The sequence below is a fragment of the Erinaceus europaeus genome, chromosome 2 (genome assembly GCF_950295315.1).
Source record: "Erinaceus europaeus chromosome 2, mEriEur2.1, whole genome shotgun sequence".
Classification (NCBI taxonomy): domain Eukaryota; kingdom Metazoa; phylum Chordata; class Mammalia; order Eulipotyphla; family Erinaceidae; genus Erinaceus; species Erinaceus europaeus.
In genome coordinates, this window is record NC_080163.1 from 181,684,023 (window position 1) to 181,701,836 (window position 17,814).

The 17,814-nt window shown below is 46.3% G+C and overlaps 1 protein-coding gene across 1 annotated transcript in view; it reads right to left on the minus strand.

The window, feature by feature from the left end:
* The window catches only part of RHPN2 (rhophilin Rho GTPase binding protein 2), an 89,640-nt gene that overhangs the window by 49,015 nt on the left and 22,811 nt on the right, over positions 1 to 17,814 (minus strand). Inside the window, exon 2 of the mRNA XM_007539468.3 lies at positions 13,183 to 13,298. Coding sequence (XP_007539530.1) covers positions 13,183 to 13,298 — 116 coding nt within the window. The remainder of the gene's footprint in view (positions 1 to 13,182; positions 13,299 to 17,814) is intronic.

Genomic DNA, 17,814 nt, shown 5'->3' on the forward strand with positions numbered 1-17,814 from the left:
GAGAGAAGGAGAGGGAAAGAGAGAGAGGGAGGGAGGCACTAAAGCACTGCTCAGCTCTGGCTTACTGTGGTGTGGGGGATTGAAATTGAACCTAGGACTAGCGTAACTATTATGCTGTCTCTCCAGCCCAAGGTCAGTTCATTTTAACAAAGGTAACAAGATAATTTAAAGGGGGGAAAGACAGTTTATCTAGCAACAATAGCTGGTCAGCATAAGTAGATCAGAGTCCTTAAGGCCACCCCCAGGCTCAAGGATTTGCTAGAGGACTCAAGGAACTCAGCACAGAACAGTATTCCTGGGTCTACCTTACTACAGTAAAGGTAACAAAGCAAAGTTTGCAAGAGGGAAAAGTGCATAATATGAGATGGGAGGGAAGCCACACACAAGGTACTTGAGTCCTCTCCCAGGAGTCATAAAGGATGGTCTAATCCCTCCAGCAGAGAATAAGGGCAACACAGATCTCCTGAAATGCTATCTATCAAGGAAGTTCATTGGAGACCTAATAGCTTTTATTGGGGGCAGGCCAGCTAAATATCTCTGCCTAGCACATTCCAACTTCCAGAATCCCAGGGAGAGAGCAGGTGTTCAGCACATACCACGTTGTTTGGCCTAAGAGTTCAGGCAGTCAGCCACCTTATCTAGGAAGGGTCAAAACTCTCCTGAAATCTACATTTCCAGACACCAGCCCAGGGCTGACCATGCAAGCAGACCTTTCAAAGATAGGCATCTCAGGCCTACTGTGTTAACCCTCTTCTGCACAATAAGCCCCAAATAAGCCTCCAGCTAAAAGTCTTAACATATAGAAGCCGTAAGTCAAAACAGATCAGATATTAGAGCCCAAGCTTTCAAATTCCTGAAGCAAGCATACAATAAGTGGTCCGGGAGGTGGCACAGTGGGTAAAGCGTTGGATTCTCAAGCATGAGATCCTGAGTTCAATCCTTGGCAGCACATGTACCAGAGTGATGTCTGCTTTTCTCTCTCTCTACTCTTATCTTCCTCATTAATAAATAAATAAAATGTTTTTTAAAAAAGTGGTCTGGGAGGTGGCACAGTGGATAAAGCACTGGATTCTCGAGCATGAGGTCTTGAGTTCAGTCCCTGGCAGCACATATACCAGAGTGATGTCTGATTCTTTCTCTCTCTTCTCCTATCTTTCACATGAATAAATAAGTTCTTTAAAAAAAAAAAAAAGAAAGAAAGATCCCCACTTGCAGGGCTCACTTAACAGGTAGTGAAGCAGTTCTGCAGGTGTCTGTCTTTCTCTCCCCCTGTCTTTCCCTCCTCTCTCCATTTCTCTCTGTCCTATCCAACAATGATAACAATAATCCAACAACGACAATATAAATAACAACAATAATAACTACAACAACAATTAAAAAACAAGGACAACAAAAGGGAAAATAAATACAAAAAAAGAAAGAAAGAAGGGGAGATAGAATGGGAGACAGAGAGACTGCAACAGTGCTGCACCAATCTTGCAAGCTTCCCTTCTGCAAGGGGGGACCAGGGACTTGAATCTAGGTCCTTGGAGAATCTAACATGTCTGCTCTACCAAGCACACCACCAACTGACCTGAATATTTTTTTAAATTTTTATTTCACATGTGTATTTATTCAACAGAAAAAGAGAGCCAGACAGAGAGAGAGAGAGAGAGAGAGACACTCGCAATAAGTTTCATTCAATACAGTGGTGACAGGGCTCAAGCCTGGGTTATGTGTATGTCAAAGCAGTGCAGTATTTTACTGTCTTTCAATGGAATTTTCTTTTTCTTTTCTTTTTTAATTTGCTCCCCCCTTTTGTTGTCCTTGTTATTGTATTGTTGTTGTAGTTATTATTGTTATTGTTATTGATGTCGTCGTTGTTGGATAGGACAGTGAGAAATGGAGAGAGGAAGGGAAAACAGAGGGGGAGAGAAAGACACCTGCAGACCTGCTTCACCACCTGTGAAGTGACTCCCCTGCAGGGGGGGAGCCAGGAGCTCGAACCAGAATCCTTGCTCCGGTCCTTGTACTTTGTGACACGTGCACTTAACCCGCTGCGCTACCACCAGACCCCTGGAATTTTCTTTTTACTGCCACCAAGGTTATCATTGGGCTTGGTGCCTATTTATTCATTTAATATATTTTTATTTAATCTTTTAATGATAAAGAAACATACAGAGAGAAAGACCAGAGCACTGCTCAGGTTTATAGTGGTGCTAGAGATTGAACCTGGGACTTTCGAATCTCACATATGAGAGTCTTTTGCATAACCACTATCTATGCTGTCTCCCCAGCTCTTGTTTTTGATAGGACAGAGAGAAATGGAAAGGGGAGGAGAAGGCAGAGAGGGAGAGAGAGTGGTGTGGGAGGTGACACAGTGGATAAGGTGTGAGGTTCTGAGTTCAATCCCCAGCAGCACATGCACTAGAGTGATGTCTGGTTCTTTCTCTCTCTCCTCTTATCTTTCTTATTAATAGACAAATACAATCTTGGGTGCCAAGCGGTGGCTCACCAGATTAAGCACACATACTATGAAGCATAAGGATCCCCACAAGATCCCAGTTTGAGCCCCCGACTCCCCACCTGCAGGAGAGTCACTTCACAAGTGAAGAAGCAAGTCTACAGGGATATTTCTCCTTTGTCTATCAATTTCTCTACCCCCCCCCCCAATTTCTCTCTGTCCTATCAAAAAAAATTGCCACAGGATCAGTGGATTTATAATACTGGCACCAAGCCCCAGTGATAGCCCTGGAGGAATTAATTGATTAATCTCTAATTAATTAATTACAGAGAGGGGCAAGTGCAAACCTGCATCACCACTCATGAAGCTTCCCCTCTGCAGGTGGGAAGTAGGGGCTCAAACCCAGATCCTTGGTAACGTGTGTGTTCAACTGGGTGCACCAACCCCACACACACACACACACACACACACACACAACTCCCACCTCTGTGCAATTTTTTTTAAATTTTTATTTATTATTGAATAGAGACAGGCAGAAATTGAGGAGAGGATTCTAGAGAAGGAAAGAGACAAAGAGACATGTGCAGCCCTGCTTCACCACTCATGAAGCTTCCCCCCCTCCCTCCCTGCAGGTGGGGGCCAGGGTGCTGAACCTGGTCCTTGTGAGCTATAATGTGTGAGCTTAACCAGGTGTACCACTACCTGGCTCCTTCAGTGCAATTTTATCTCCCAAGTCTTTCAGTAAAATCGTCCCTCCAGGAGCAGGCACACTGGCAGGCACCACAGGCTTGTCTCAGCTGCACAGACCTTACTGAAGGAGCTTGGCCTTAATCCATCTGATCCCAAAATCCTGCTCGGCCAGGGATTCAGGGATTCAGGGAGGCTGGAGGCTGGAGGCTGGAGGCTGGAGGGAGTGCTTCTGGAGCCTTTGGTGGGCCACCTAGCTAAGATAGTCGGTCAGCTGCTGGGACACCTGCTCCCTGCCCACGTGCCAGGGCAGGAAAGCAGGCCTTGGAGTTGGTGCCAGCTCCTGGGGCCACAGAGAGCTCACACCTCACTGCACAGACACAAGGCAATGCCCCCTGAGAACTGACACACAGTGGCAGCATTAACCTCAAATAGTTCACACTATAACCAAAGCCACCCCAGGTCACCCGGTCCTGAGGTCATGACACCATGGCCTACAGTTTGCAAACCAAAGGTCTACAGGATGTGTCCAGGTAGATCTCAGGGTGGAATTTGCCCACCCTCACCCCCAGACATGTTATCAATTTGAAAAGATGCAACTAGGTGGAGAAAGTAGCTCCATGGGTAGAGCACAGGACTTGTATGCACGGGGCCCAGAGTTCAATGCCTAGCACTAAGCGTGCAGGACAATGTCCTGGTCTCTCACACACACAGAAATATATGATTTTCTTTCTTTATTTATTTTTTTATTTATTCCCTTTTGTTGCCTGTGTTTTTGTTGTTGTTGTTGTAGTTATTGATGTTGTCACTGTTGGATAGGACAGAGATAAATGGAGAGAGGAGGGGAAGACAGAGGGGGGGAGAGAAAGACAGACACCTGCAGACCTGCTCCACCGCCTGTGAAGCGACTTCCCTGCAGGTGGGGAGCCAAGGGCTCAAACAGGGATCCTTAATGCCAGTCCTTGTGCTTTGTGCCACCTGCACTAAACGCGCTGTGTGAGTGCCCAGAAATAATTTTCGACTTGCAAGGAAGTCGCTTCACAGGGGAGAGTACAGGTCCTGGAAAAGGATGACAGAGGACCTAGTGGGGGTTGTATTGTTATGTGGAAAACTGAGAAATGTTGTGCATGTACAAACTATCTATTTACTGTCAAATGTAAAACATGAATCACCCAATAAAGAAATTAAAAAACAAAACAAACAAACAAAAACAACCTGTTAATGGCTGGGGAGACGGCCTAATGGTTATGCAAATGACTTTCATGCCTGAGATGCTGAGTTCCCAGGTTCAGTTCCCAGTATGTAATAATAAACCAGAGCTGAGCAGTGCTGGGGGGGGGGGGGGCAAAATAAAATAAATTATAATAATAAAATAACTCTTAATAAATCACCTCACCAGGTTAGCAAGACAGCTTACCTAGAAGGTGTCTCCGCTGTCCTGCAATGACCCAGGTCTGAGTCATGCCCTTAGAGAGAAACTGAGAGGGGAGGGGGAGACAGAGAGACATCTGCAGCCCTGCTTCACCACTTGTGAAGCTTTCCCCTTGCAGGTGGGGACCAGGGGCTTAAACCTTGGTCCTTACTGTGATGTGAGCACTTAACCAGGTATGCCGCTGCTTGGCCCCTAAGAATAGCAAATCTTTGGGGGGAAACAATTCTAAAGATCTGATAACCTGCAGGGGGAAAGTGTCACTCTCTTCCCTCTCGATTCTTGGCTGTTTCTATCCAATAAATGGATAAAGATAATAATAATAATAATCAAAAATCCTGCATGGCAAGATCTGATAGCCTGTCCCTACCCTCTACATGGAGCAAGTGCAGCCTCTACTCTGTACTTCACCACAGTCCCCTCCAATCCTTAATGTCTCGCAGAATATGTCCAGTTCCCTTCCCTCTTTTCCATGCCCATGTGGCCCCCAAAAACCTGACTGGGCCGCGCTGATCTGGACCAACTGATACCAATTTAAAGGGGAAACCTGAGGCCCATAGACACTCAATGATCTGCCCTTGTTCACAAAACCAGTTGACTAGAACTTGTAGCAACCGGCTTGAAATTTCACAAAGACCATCTCTGTTTTGGAGAAACATCATCGCCCAGCTTTCTCAAGGGAGGGAAGGATATGAGGAAAAGAGAATATTGTCTTGCTTGGCCTGCAAGAAATCTCTCTCTCTCTCTCTCTCTCTCTCTCCCTCCGTCCCTCCCTCCCTCTCCCTGAAAATCTAGTATCTTCCTAATCCAACTCCAGGAACCCTGTGGATTTTTGGCTGATAGAGATTGAGGTAGGGGGCAGGTGGTGGTGCACCTGGTTGAGTGCACATGTCACAATGCTCAAGGACCGGGTTCAAGCCCCCCACACACCTGCAGGGGGAAAGCTTTGCAAGTGGTGATGCAGTGCTGCAGACCCCCCCCCCTCTCTCGTTGAATATAAATCAATTTCTTTTTTTTTTTTAATCATCTTTATTTGGGGCTGGGTGGTGATGCACCTGATTGAGCGTCTAAGTTACAAAGCACAAGGACCCGGGTTCAGCCCCCACCTGTAGGAGGAAAGCTTCACAAGTGGTGAAGCAGTGCTGTGGTGTCTCTCTGTCTCTCTCTATCTCCCAATGCCTCTCAATTTCTGACTGTATCTATCAAATAAACAAAGGATAATAAAAAATTAATATATTTATTTATTTATTTATTTATTTATTTATTAGATAGAGACAGCCTGAAATTGAGAGGGAAGGGGGCGGTGACAGAGAGGGAGAGAGAGACAGAGGTACCTGGCTTCACCACTCATGAAGCTTTGCCCCTGCAGGTGGGGACTGGGGGCTTGAATCTGGGTCCTGGTGCACTGTAACATGAGCACTCAACCAGATGTGCTACCACCCAGCCCCTTTCCCTCTCTTTCTCTACTACCCCTTCCCTCTCAACTTCTGGCTGTCTATCCAAGACAGAGAGAGAGAGAGAGAGAGAGAGAGAGAGATTGGTGAAGGGGGGAGGCTGGTGAGGTGTACAAAACCCAGCTCCTAAAACTCACTGCCTGACCTCAGATCTCCCTGACCAATGAATACACTGAGACCCTCACATTCCTGAATTTGTTTCATTTACTTATGTCTGTATTGATTTACAAGAGAGGAGGAGGAAGAGGAGAAGTAGGAAGAGGAGGAGGGCTAGAAGGAGTGAAAAGAAGGGGAGGAGGAAGAGAACCAGAACATCACTTTGGTGCACACAATGCAGGGGACTGAACTCCAAAGCTCATGCTTAAGAGTCTAATACTTCATTCACCATGCTACCTCCTGGGCCACACATTTCTATGCTGGGAGGGGGGGGGCACATAATCCCCAAAGCCATGCCCCTCTATTCCCATAGTTCCTAGAGACTATGAGATGACATCTGTGAACCTGAAGACAAACAGCCCAGAAGGTAGCTCAGTGGCTAGTGTCCCCAGCAGAAGGTCTGGAGTTGGATCTCTGGCATTGCATGTGCCAAAGTGATTCTCTCTCCCTCTTACGTCAATAAATAAATGCATATTTAAAAAACAATAGTAAGGGGGCTGGGCGGTGGCACACCCGGTTAAGAGCATGCAGTACTAAGTGCAAGGACCCGTGCAAGGATATGGCTTTGAGTGCCCGGCTCCCCATCTGCAGAGGGAAGCTTCATAGAGAAACAGGTTTGCAAGTATCCACCCTTTTCTCTTCCTTTCTAGCACCCCCCTCCTCTCTCAATTTCTCTCTGTACTATCCACTGATATGGAAAAACAAATAGCAGAACTCAACAACAAAATTATCTCTTGCGTGGGCAAAAGAGCTCACTTGGGAAGGTACCTGTTTTGTCATGTATGTAAACTCAGGTTCCAGCCAGGCACCCACCACACTGGGGAAAGCTTTGGTGCTGTGGTGTCGTTGCCTCTCCTTCTCTATCTGAAAAAAAGTTTGGCTCATAGCAGTGAAACTCTGGCCAGATACCCAATACACACACACACACACACACACACACACACACACACACACACACACACCTTGCCCGCAGGGACATTCACCTAAATGAGGTCACTCACGAGGTCAGAGCTGGACTTGGCCAAAGGCCCTATTTGTTTTCGGGAAACCGTTGGTGCCAGTTGAGTCAGATTAATAAATACCATTGGGGTTTCCTCTGACAACATTCTCTAGTGAGAGGCACTTTGAACTTTTAGGTCACTGCTGGAATCATTAACAGCCATGCCCCTCCCCTACTCACTTCTATAGCTTATTGTCCCAGAGCCCAGGGGCAGTTTGCTGGGGTCACTAACAAAGCCAGGCAGACAAAAGCGGTCTTCCAAAGGACAAGTTCCTCGTGGGAGTGGGGGCCTCCCTGATGACCACCCAGTTTCCTAAGCCCCGTCAGCCTCTAGCCATATCCCTTTCACACACCCTAAAAAACATCACCTTCTGACGTCATTGGATTTGTTTACTTGAGTGGTAAGGTCCACACAAGTGATTAAGTTCCATGAGAGTAGGGTCTCCTTTAAATTGCTGTAGGCCTTATTCCTGCCCCTCAAACACACCTGCTACTGAGCTGTTTGGTCAGTGAACAGGAAAATCCATTGCAATCCCTACTCCTTGAGAATAGAGACAGACAGACAGACAGAAAGGAAAAGAGACCACAGCAGGGCTGGGGAGATTGCATGCCGCTTATGCAAAAGATGCCTGAAGCTCTGAGGTCCCAGGTTCAATTCTCCAGTACCAATAGAGCTGAGTCTGGTCTCCGTGTCTCTCTCTCTGTCTCTCTCTTCCCTCCCCTCCCTGCCCCCATAGCTTTCTTCCTGTGTCTCCCATTAAAATAAGTAAATAAATAATAGCTATTTTTTTTCTTTTCTTTTAAGATTTATTTATTATTATTTTGTCTCCAAGTTTATCACTGGGGCTCGGAAGAAATAAAGGACCAGGGAAATAGCTGAGTCTGTTAGAGACCACCCCCTCCACATGCCTGAGGAACCAGAGGCCCCAGCGTCAATCCTTATAACTGATTTATGCCAGAGCTGAGCAATGTTCTGTTCTCGCTTTATCCCTCCTCAAGCAGAGTGTCAGACTTGCATGCCTGAGTTTCCTGATTCCACCCAACAGCACCACATGTACTAAAGTGATGCTCTGGCTAGTCTCACGCTATGTCATGGGAAGCTCTCTCATATATAATAAATAAATCTTAAAAGAAAAGAAAAAATATGAGCAATATAAGCAATATATGTGCTTGGTAAAAGAATATTGGGGGGGGTAGATAGTATAACGGTTGTGCAAAGAGACTCTCATGCCTGAGGCTCTGAAGTCCCAGCTTCAATCTCTCTCCTCACCATAAGCCAGAGCTGAGCAATGCTCTGGTTAAAAATCATGATAGAAGCCAGGGGGTAGTGCATCTGATTAAGCGCACATGTTACAGTGTACAAGGACCCAGGTTTGAGGCCCCAGCCCCCAACTCCTGGGGGAAAGCTTTGAGAATGATGAAACAGTGTTTGCAGATCTCTCTCTCCCTCCCTCCCTCTCTCCTTTGCCTCCAGGGTTATTGCTGGGGCTCGGTGACTGCACTACAAATCCAGTGTTCTTGATAGACTTTTTTTTCCCATTTTTTTTTTATTTTTCTTTTTTTAATTTTTTTAATATTTATTTCCTTTTGTTGCCCTTGTTTTATTGTTGTACTGACTGTTGTTGTTATTGATGTCGTTGTTGTTGGATAGGACAGAAATGGAGAGAGGGGGGAAAACAGAGAGGGGGAGAAAAATAGACACCTGCAGACCTGCTTCACCGCTTGTGAAGCGACACCCCTGCAGGTGGGGAGCCAGGAGCTCGAACCTAACTCTTATGCTGGTCCTAGAGCTTTGTGCCACGTGCCCTTAACCTGCTGTGCTACCGCCCAACTCCCTCCATTTTTTTTTTGCCTCCAGGGTTATTGCTGGGGCTTGGTACCTGCACTATGAATGAACTGCTCCTGGAGGCCATTTTTCCCTTTTTGTTACCCTGGTTGTTTTACCATTGTTGTCATTTTTATTATCGTTGTTACTGATACTGTTGTTGTTGGATAGGACAGAGAAATGGAGAGAGAAGGGGAAGACAGAGAGGGGGAGAGAAAGATAAGACACCTGCAGACCTGCTTCACCGCCTGTGAAGCGACTCCCCTGCAGATGGGGAGCCAGGGGCTTGAACCACGATCCTTATGTCAGTCCGTGTGCTTTGCGCTTAACCCACTGTGCTACTACCCGACCCCCATTCTTTTCCATTTTTATTGGATAGAGCAGAGAGAAATTGAGAGGGGAGCAGGAGAAAGGTAGATAGATAAAGAGAAAGACAGAAGACCTGCTGACCTGCTTCACCACTTGTGAAGAGTCCTCCCCTTGCAGGTTGGAAACCGAGGGCTCGAATGGGGATCCTTAATTGGTCCTTGTACTTTGCGCCATGCGCGCTTAACCCACTGCGCTACTGTGCTACCACCCAGCGTCCCCCCGCAATTATTATTATTATTATTATTATTATTATTATTACCTCCAGGGTTATTGCTGGTGCATGCGTGCACTACGAATCCACTGGTCCTGGAGGCTATTTTTCCCTTTTATTGCCCTTGTTTATCATTGTTGTTATTATTGCTGTCGTTGTTGGATAGGACAGAGAGAAATGGAGATGGGGAAGACAGAGAGGGGAAGAGAAAGATAGCCCTGCTTCACCGCCTGTGAAGTGACTCCCCCACCCCCCGCCGGTGGGGAGCCGGGGGTTTGAACCCAGATCCTTACGCCTGTCCTTGTGTTTTGCGCCACGTGCACTTAACCAGCTGTGCTACCGCCTGACTCCCCGCAATTTTTTTTAATGCTTTTTAATAAGTGTGAGAGATGAGAGAGAGAGAAGCATAGCATCCAGTGCCGGGGATCAAACAAAAGATGTCTTACTTGAAAGTCCAGTGCTGCAACCTGATTGGTTACTCAACAGGAGCCACTCACCTGATGATTTATTAAGAGGTGTGTGTGTGGGGGGGGTTTTCTGATCATGAACCCAGGATAGATTTCATTTGTGGAACAAACTTGTTCCTTAGGGAAAGAAAAAAAACAAACTCCAATATAGTAAGTGGGGAATGGTGGGGAGAAGGAGAATTGTGCAAGGCAATTTGCCCTGTATATGTATTTAAAGAACTTGCTCATTTAAGTTGTGTACACACAGATTTTTTATCTTCCAAAAGGGACAAAGGGAGAAGCTCTTAGTTGACTGGGCTCTGGGGAACAAGATAAGGGTTGAGGGGGAGTCACTTTTCTTTGTCATTTTGGTTCCTCACTGGTTTTGAATTGTATTTATTATTTATTTATTTGCTTGTTGGTTGGTTGGTTTGTTTATTGGATAGGGACAGCCAGAAATTGAGAGGATAGGGGAGCTTAAGCACACATAGTACGAAGCACAAGGATCCCGTAAGGATCCCGGTTGGAGCCACCGGGTCCCCATCTGCAGGGGGTGGAGGGGATCGCTTCACAAGTAGTGAAGCAGGTCTGCAGATGTCTATCTTTCTCTCCCCCTTCTCTGCCTTCCCCCCATCTCTCTAGATTGCACTCTGTCCTATCTAACAACAATAACAAACAAGGGCAACAAAAATAGCCTCCAGGAGCAGAGGATTTGTAGTGCAGGCACCAAGCCCCATCAATAACCCTGGAGGCAAAAAATAATAGTAATAAAATATAGGGCAGGGGTAGATAGCATAACGGTTATGCAATGAGATTCTCGTGCCTGAGGTTCTGAAGTCCCAGGTTCAATTCCCTACACCACCATAAGCCAGAGCTAAGCAGTGCTCTGGTAAAAAAAAAAAAAAGATAAACAAACAAATAAATAACAGGGGAGTGGGGTAGACAGTGGCGCACCTGGTTAAGCACACACATTAAAGTGCACAAGGACCCAGGTTCAAGACGCTGATCCCCACCTGTAGGGGGAAAGTTTTATTAGTGGTGAAGTAGGGTTGCAGGTATCTCTCGCTTTCCCTCTCTGCCTCCTTCTCCCCTTTAATTCCTGTTTCTATTGAATAATAAATAAAAACATGGGAGTCGGGCAGTAGCACAGCAGGTTAAGCGCATGTGGTGCAAAGCGCAAAGACCAGCGTAAGGATCCAGGTTCAAGCCCCCGGCTCCCCACCTGCAGGGAAGTCACTTCACAGGCGGTGAAGCAGGTCTGCAGGTGTCTATCTTTCTCATCCCCCTCTGTCTTCCCCTCCTCTCTCCATTTCTCTCTATCCTGTCCAACAACAACAACAATGTCAATAAAAACAAATACTAACTACAACAACAATAAAACCAAAGGGAACAAAAAGGAAATAAATATAAACATTTAAAAAATAACTTAGGAGAAGATGGGCAGTAACGAAGCGGGTTAAGCACAGGTGGTGCAAAACACAAGGACCGGCATAAGGATAGGGGTTCAAGCACCCGCTCCTCACCTGCAGGGGAGTTGCTTCATAAGTGGTGAAGCAGGTCTGCAGGTGTCTCTCTTTCTCTCCACCTCTCTCCCCTCCTCTCTCCATTTCTCTCTCTCCTATCCAACAACGACGACATCAATAACAACAATAATAACTACAACAATAAAAAACAACAAGGGCAACAAAAGGGAATAAATAAATAAATATTTAAAAAATTATAAAAGAAATAACTTGTGGACTGGGGAGACAGCATAATAGTTATACAAAAATACTTTCCTGCCTGAGACTCTGAGGTCCCAGGTTCAATCCCAGCACCACCCTAAGGTAGAGCTGTGCAGTGAAGTCTTTCTCTCTGTTTCTCTCTGTATCTTCCTTTCATTAAGGCCCCAGATTCCACCTGCAAGCAGAGAAGCTTCAGGAGTGGTGAAGTGCTGCAAGTGTTTCTCTCCCTTTCTATCTCCCTCACACACACACTTCTCAATCTCTATCTCTATCCAATTAAAAAAAAAAAGCCAATCAGGATATTCATATACATCTCTGGCTACCAGGATCTTGTAGTTTCTTTACACACACCCATTTGGGTGTATTTGCTTTTCCCAACAACCTCCTGAGCAGCCTCTGGACTCCCCAAATGCTCCAGCAGTAAGGCTGACCCACGGCAAACACCTGCTCCCTGTACCCTGCCAGATCCCTGGGTGGAAGGAAGGAAGGAAGGAAGGAAGGAAGGAAGGAAGGAAGGAAGGAAGGAAGGAAGGAAGGGAGGGAGGGAGGGAGGGAGGGAGGGAAGGGGAGAGAGGAAGGGAGGGAAGGGGAGGGGAGGAAAGGGGAAAGGGGCAATGGAAAGGAGAAAGGAAAGGTGGGGAGGGGAAGTGGAAGAGGAAGAGGGAGGGGAGGGGTGGGGAGGGGAGAGAAACCTGCTTGCTTAAGGTAAAGTGAGCTTTGGGTAGGGTTGTGTTGAAGGGCAAAGAGCCGGCTCAAAGCTGTTGGGACACAGGGAAGGCTTCGCTGAGCTCTCAGCTTGATAAGTAACTTTTTGAAAATCACCCGAGCATTATAATGAGTGCCCCGAGAGGGCAGGGCTGGAGGGGGCCCCCTCTCATTAGAGAGGCCACTGGCAACTAAAATGCTCCCTCCCCCGTCCCTCCTGCCCTCCTTACTTCCTTTATCCACTCAAGAAACACTTAGCAAGAGGTGATTCAAACCCGACACAGTGCTGGGTAGTAGAGAAAACTTAACAGCCCCACAGAAAGCACCAAGACAATAGACTTACTCTCTTACACCCATTCCCAAATACACAGTCTGGGTAACAATTTTGTCCTTTTTTTTTTTTTTTTTTAATAGTTGAGCTCTTGTGTGCATGTGATTTCACCACTCCAGATCACCTTTTTTTCATTCGGACTAAAGGTGAGGCCACAGCACAAGAGCCTTCTCTGGTGCCAAAGCATCTCACATGTGGTGCCAGGGTTTGAACCTGGATCTTGCAAGGCACACAGCAACCCCTCCCGGCCCAAACACGCCAAGGCAAGAAACAGTCTGTCCCGCATGCCAGAAACGAGGAATCCCAAAACTAACATGGAGAGCAGAGTGAGGAGGTGAGGCAGGTGTAGGAATTTATGAACAGGCCTCGGGAGAGAGGTTGGTGGAGCCAGGAGACACCTACTTTAGAAGGTTTTCTGCTCCTGTTCTCATCCGCACAGCTTTCAGGATCTGCTGGTTCAAAGCGGCTCTCTTATTTTGCAGTTTGCTTCGGCCAGTTTGTGCAAGGGGATTGCAGCCCTAAGGGAGGAAGACAGAGGGAGATGCCCCTTCAGGTTAGTCATGCTAAGAGTAACATTTAACATCATAGAAAATACTTTTTTAAGACTTTTATTTTTTAGGGACCCAGGTGGTGGCGCACCTGGTTGAGTGCGCACATTTAACTGCGCAAAAGGAGTCGGGCGGTAGCGCAGCCGGTTAAGCGCATGTGGTGCCAAGCACAAGGACCAGTGTAAGGATCCTGGTTCCAGCCCCCGGCTCCCCACCTTCAGGGGCGTCGCTTCACACAGTGAAGCACGTCTGCAGGTGTCTGTCTTTCTCTCCCCGTCTTCCCCTCCTCTCTCAATTTCTCTCTCCTATCCAACGACAACAACAACAATAATAACCACAACAATGATGGAACAACAAGTGCAACAAAAGAGGGAAAAATGCTCTCCAGGAGCAGTGGATTCGTGGTGCAGGTACCGAGCCCCAGCAATAACCCTGGTGGCAAAAAAACAAACAAACAACAACAAAAAAAACAGTGCGCAAGAACCCAGGTTCAATCCCCTGGTCCCCACCTGCAATGGGAAAGCTTCACAAGTGGTGATGCAGGGCTGCAGGTGTCTCTCTGTCCCTTTCCCTATCACCCCCCCTTCCCTCTCAATTTCTCTCTGTCTCTATCCAATACTAAATAAACAAAAATAAATTTTAAAAAGGCTTTTTTCTTTTTTTTTTTACTTAAAAAATATCTTTTATTTATTTATCATTGGATAGAGACAGAGAGAAATTGAGAGGGGAGGAGGACAGAGAGAGGGAAAGAGACAGAGAGACACCTGCAGCCCTGCTTCACCACTCGTGAAGCTTCCCCCTGCAGGTGGGGACTCTTTTTCTTTTTTTTTGGATAGAGACAGAAAGAAATTGAAAGGGAAGGGGGGAGGGGGGAGAGACACCTGCAGCACTGATTTACTGCTCATGAAGCTTCCTTCCTGCAGGTGGGGACTGGGGGCTTGAACCTGGGTCCTTGCACACTGTAAGGTATGCACTCAACCAGGTGCACCACCACCTGGTCCCAAGACTTATTTTATTAGTACAAGATGGAGAAAAGGAGAGAACCAGAGTACCACTGTGGCACATGTGATGTCAGGAATTAAACTCAGGAGCTCATGGTTTTTGTTTTTTTTTTTAATTATTATTTATTTATTAACGATAGAGGAGTCAGAATTAGAACATCACTCTGGTATGTGTGCTACCCGGGATTAATTTCAGGATCTCAAGTTTGAAAGTCCATTGCTTTATCCACTGCACCACCTCCCAGATCATCAGAAATAACTTTTAAAATTAACTTTTTCTCAGGACAGCAAAATAGTTCACTTGGACAGTGCGCTGCTTTGTCATGTACAGGACCCAGGTTTATACCCATTCCCCAAAGTACTGAAGGAAGCTTTGGTACTATGGTTTCTTTCCCTCTCTCTAGAAAAAAGTCAGACCCTTAGAGATAACCAAAAAAATAAATAAATAAACAGAACTTTTCTGAAAATAAAAGCAGGGAGGTTAGGCAGTAGCACACTCAGCTGAGTGTATGTTACCATGTTCAAGTACCTAGGTTCAAGTCCCCAGTCCCCACCTGCAGGAAGCTTCACGAGTGATTATGTCTCTTTTCCCCCACCCTACCCCCCCACACACACACACTCTTTTTTTTTTTTGCCTCCAGGGTTATTGCTGAGGCTTGGTGCCTGCACTATGAATCCACTGCTCCTGGAGGCCATTTTTTCCCATTTTGTTGTCGTTATTATTGTTATTATTATTGACATTGCTGTTGTTGGATAGGACAGAGAAATGGAGGAGGGGAGACAGAGACGGGGAAAGAAAGACAGACATCTGCAGACCTGCTTCACCACCTGTGAAGCAACCTCCATGAAAGTGGGGAGCGGGGGCTCGAACAAGGGCTTTGTGCCACCCACGTGCGTTTAACCTACTGTGCTACCGCCCGACCCACTGCCCCCCCCCACACACACACACTCTTTATCTCCTTTCCCTCTCAGTTTTTCTCTGTCCTTTCAAAAATAAGACTACCAGGAGCTGTGGATTCACCATGTAGACATGGAGCCCCAACAACAACCCCGGTAGCAATTAAAAATGAAAAATAAAAGCAGTGCAAGGGCAGGGGAGATAGCAAAATGCTTATGCAAACAGACTTTCATGCCTGAGGCTCCAAGGTCTCAGGTTCAATCACCCGCACCACCATAAACCAGAGCTGAGTAGTGCTCTGGAAAAAAATAAACAAAACAAAATACATAAAAGCAATACACAAAATACTCAAGTAGCTGGGGAAATAGCTTCCTCTGATAGAGCACGGAACTTTCTTTTCTTTTTTGCCTCCAGGGTTATTGCTGGGGCTTGGTGCCTGCACTACTGAATCCACTGCTCCTGGAGGCTATTTTTCCCCCATTTTGCTGACCTTGTTGTTGTAGTTATTGTTGCCATTGATGTTGTTGTTGGATAGGACAGAGAGAAATGAAGAGAGGAGGGGAAGACAGAGAGCGGGAGAGAAAGTCATCTGCAGACCTGCTTCATCACTTGTGAAGCAACCCCCACTGCAGGTGGGGATCTGGCGGCTCGAACTGGGATCCTTACTCAGGTCCTTGCGCTTTGTGCCATGTGCACTTAACCTGCTGTGCTACTGCCGAACCCCCAAAGCACGGAACTTACATGTCGGAGCCTCCCTGGTCAACCCCCAAGGCTACATGTACAAAGTGGTGTTCAAGCTTCTCCCGTTTCTTTTTTCTACTTCATGTGAAACTCTAGCTCTCCCATTTAGTAAATAAAAATAAATCTTAGGCTCTGAAGTCCCTGGTACAATTCCCTGCACTGCCATAAGCCAGAGCTGAGCAGTGCTCTGGTAAAAAAAAATAATAAATAAGTCAAAAAATAAATCTTAAAAAAAATAAAATATAGAAAAGCACTAAATTCATGATCACACAATCCCCAAGCTGCCACTGGGAACTGGCTTCTTTCTTACCCATCTACATTATAGACTCACTTATCCCCCCTATTGGTGGCTGGGCAGGAAGTCCTAAGACCACCAGCACGTCTGGAGATTCACTGGGATTTGCAGGGTTTAGCATTTAGTTGCACACAGGGCTAAGATTGATGACAGCAGCTTTGCTGGATCAGAAGGAGAAAGACCCACAAGATGGTGGAGGAATTCATACACAGATACCCGTAGGCTCTCCTCTCCTGCAAGTGCACATTCTTCCTCCAGCCACAAATATGCAGCAACATGTAGAGCAGCCCCTCTCCCCAGGTTGAATGTTAGAGAATTAAAGGCCAACATTTTTTTTTTTTGCCTCCAAGGTTATCACTGGGGCTTGGTGCCTGCACCATGAATCCACTGCTCCTGGAAGCCATTTTATCCCATTTTTGTTGTCGTTATTATTGTTGCCATTGATGTCATTGTCGTTGGATAGGCCAGAGAGAACTGGAGAGAGGAGGGGAAGACAGAGAGGGGGAAAGAAAGATAGACACCTGCAGACCTGCTTCACTGCTTGTGAAGTGACTCCCCTGCAGATGGGCAGCCGGGAGTTCTGAACTGGGATCCTTGAGCCAGTTCTTGCACTTTGTTCCATGTGTGCTTAACCCACTGTGCTATCGCCTGACCCCCAACTCCCTCCTTTTGTTTAAAGTAACTTTATTTAATTTGATAGGACAGAGAAAAATTGAAGGAGGATAGAGGAGAGATAACAAGACACCTGCAGTACTGCTTCACCACTTGTAAGCTTTCTCCCTGCAAGTGGGGAATAGGGGCTTGAACCTAGGACCTTGTGCATGCTAACATGTACACTCAACCAGGTGTGCCTAGCCCCACCTTACTAACCATATTCTACACAGTGGCACAAAGTTTCTAATGCTTCTTCACTTAATACTCCATCCTGAATCCTTCCGTTTTTATTTATTCATTTTTCCATTCTATTATTCTTGATAGGACAGAGAGAAATTGAAAGGGGAGAGAGAGAGAGAGAGACACCTGTAGACCTGCTTCATCACTCATGAAGTGCCCCACCCCCTGCAGGTGGGGAGTGAGGACTCGAACCCAGGTCCTTGCTCATGGTACTATGTGCGCCTAACTGGGTGCACCACCACCTAGCCCCCCCCCACCATTTTTATTTTTTCATATCTCTATCTATTAATGAGAGGGAGAGAGAGAGAGAGACACCAAATCAGAGCATCACTCTGGCATATACAATGACAGGTATCAAACTCAGGACCTCATGCTTAAGAGATCAGCTCTGCATCCAACTGCTCCTCTTCTGAGGCTGAGAAATTCTCCTGTACTACAAAAGTGCCTCAAAATCATGGTCCTAATGATTATATAATTTTACCTTTTAAAAAAAAAAATAATAAATATATATATATATATATATATATATATATATATATATATGGAGTCAGGTGGTAGAGCAGCAGGTTAAGCGCAGGTGGCGCAAAGCACAAGAACTAGCATAAGAATCCCAGTTCAAGATCCCCTCCCGCTCCCCACCTGCAGGGGAGTCGCTTC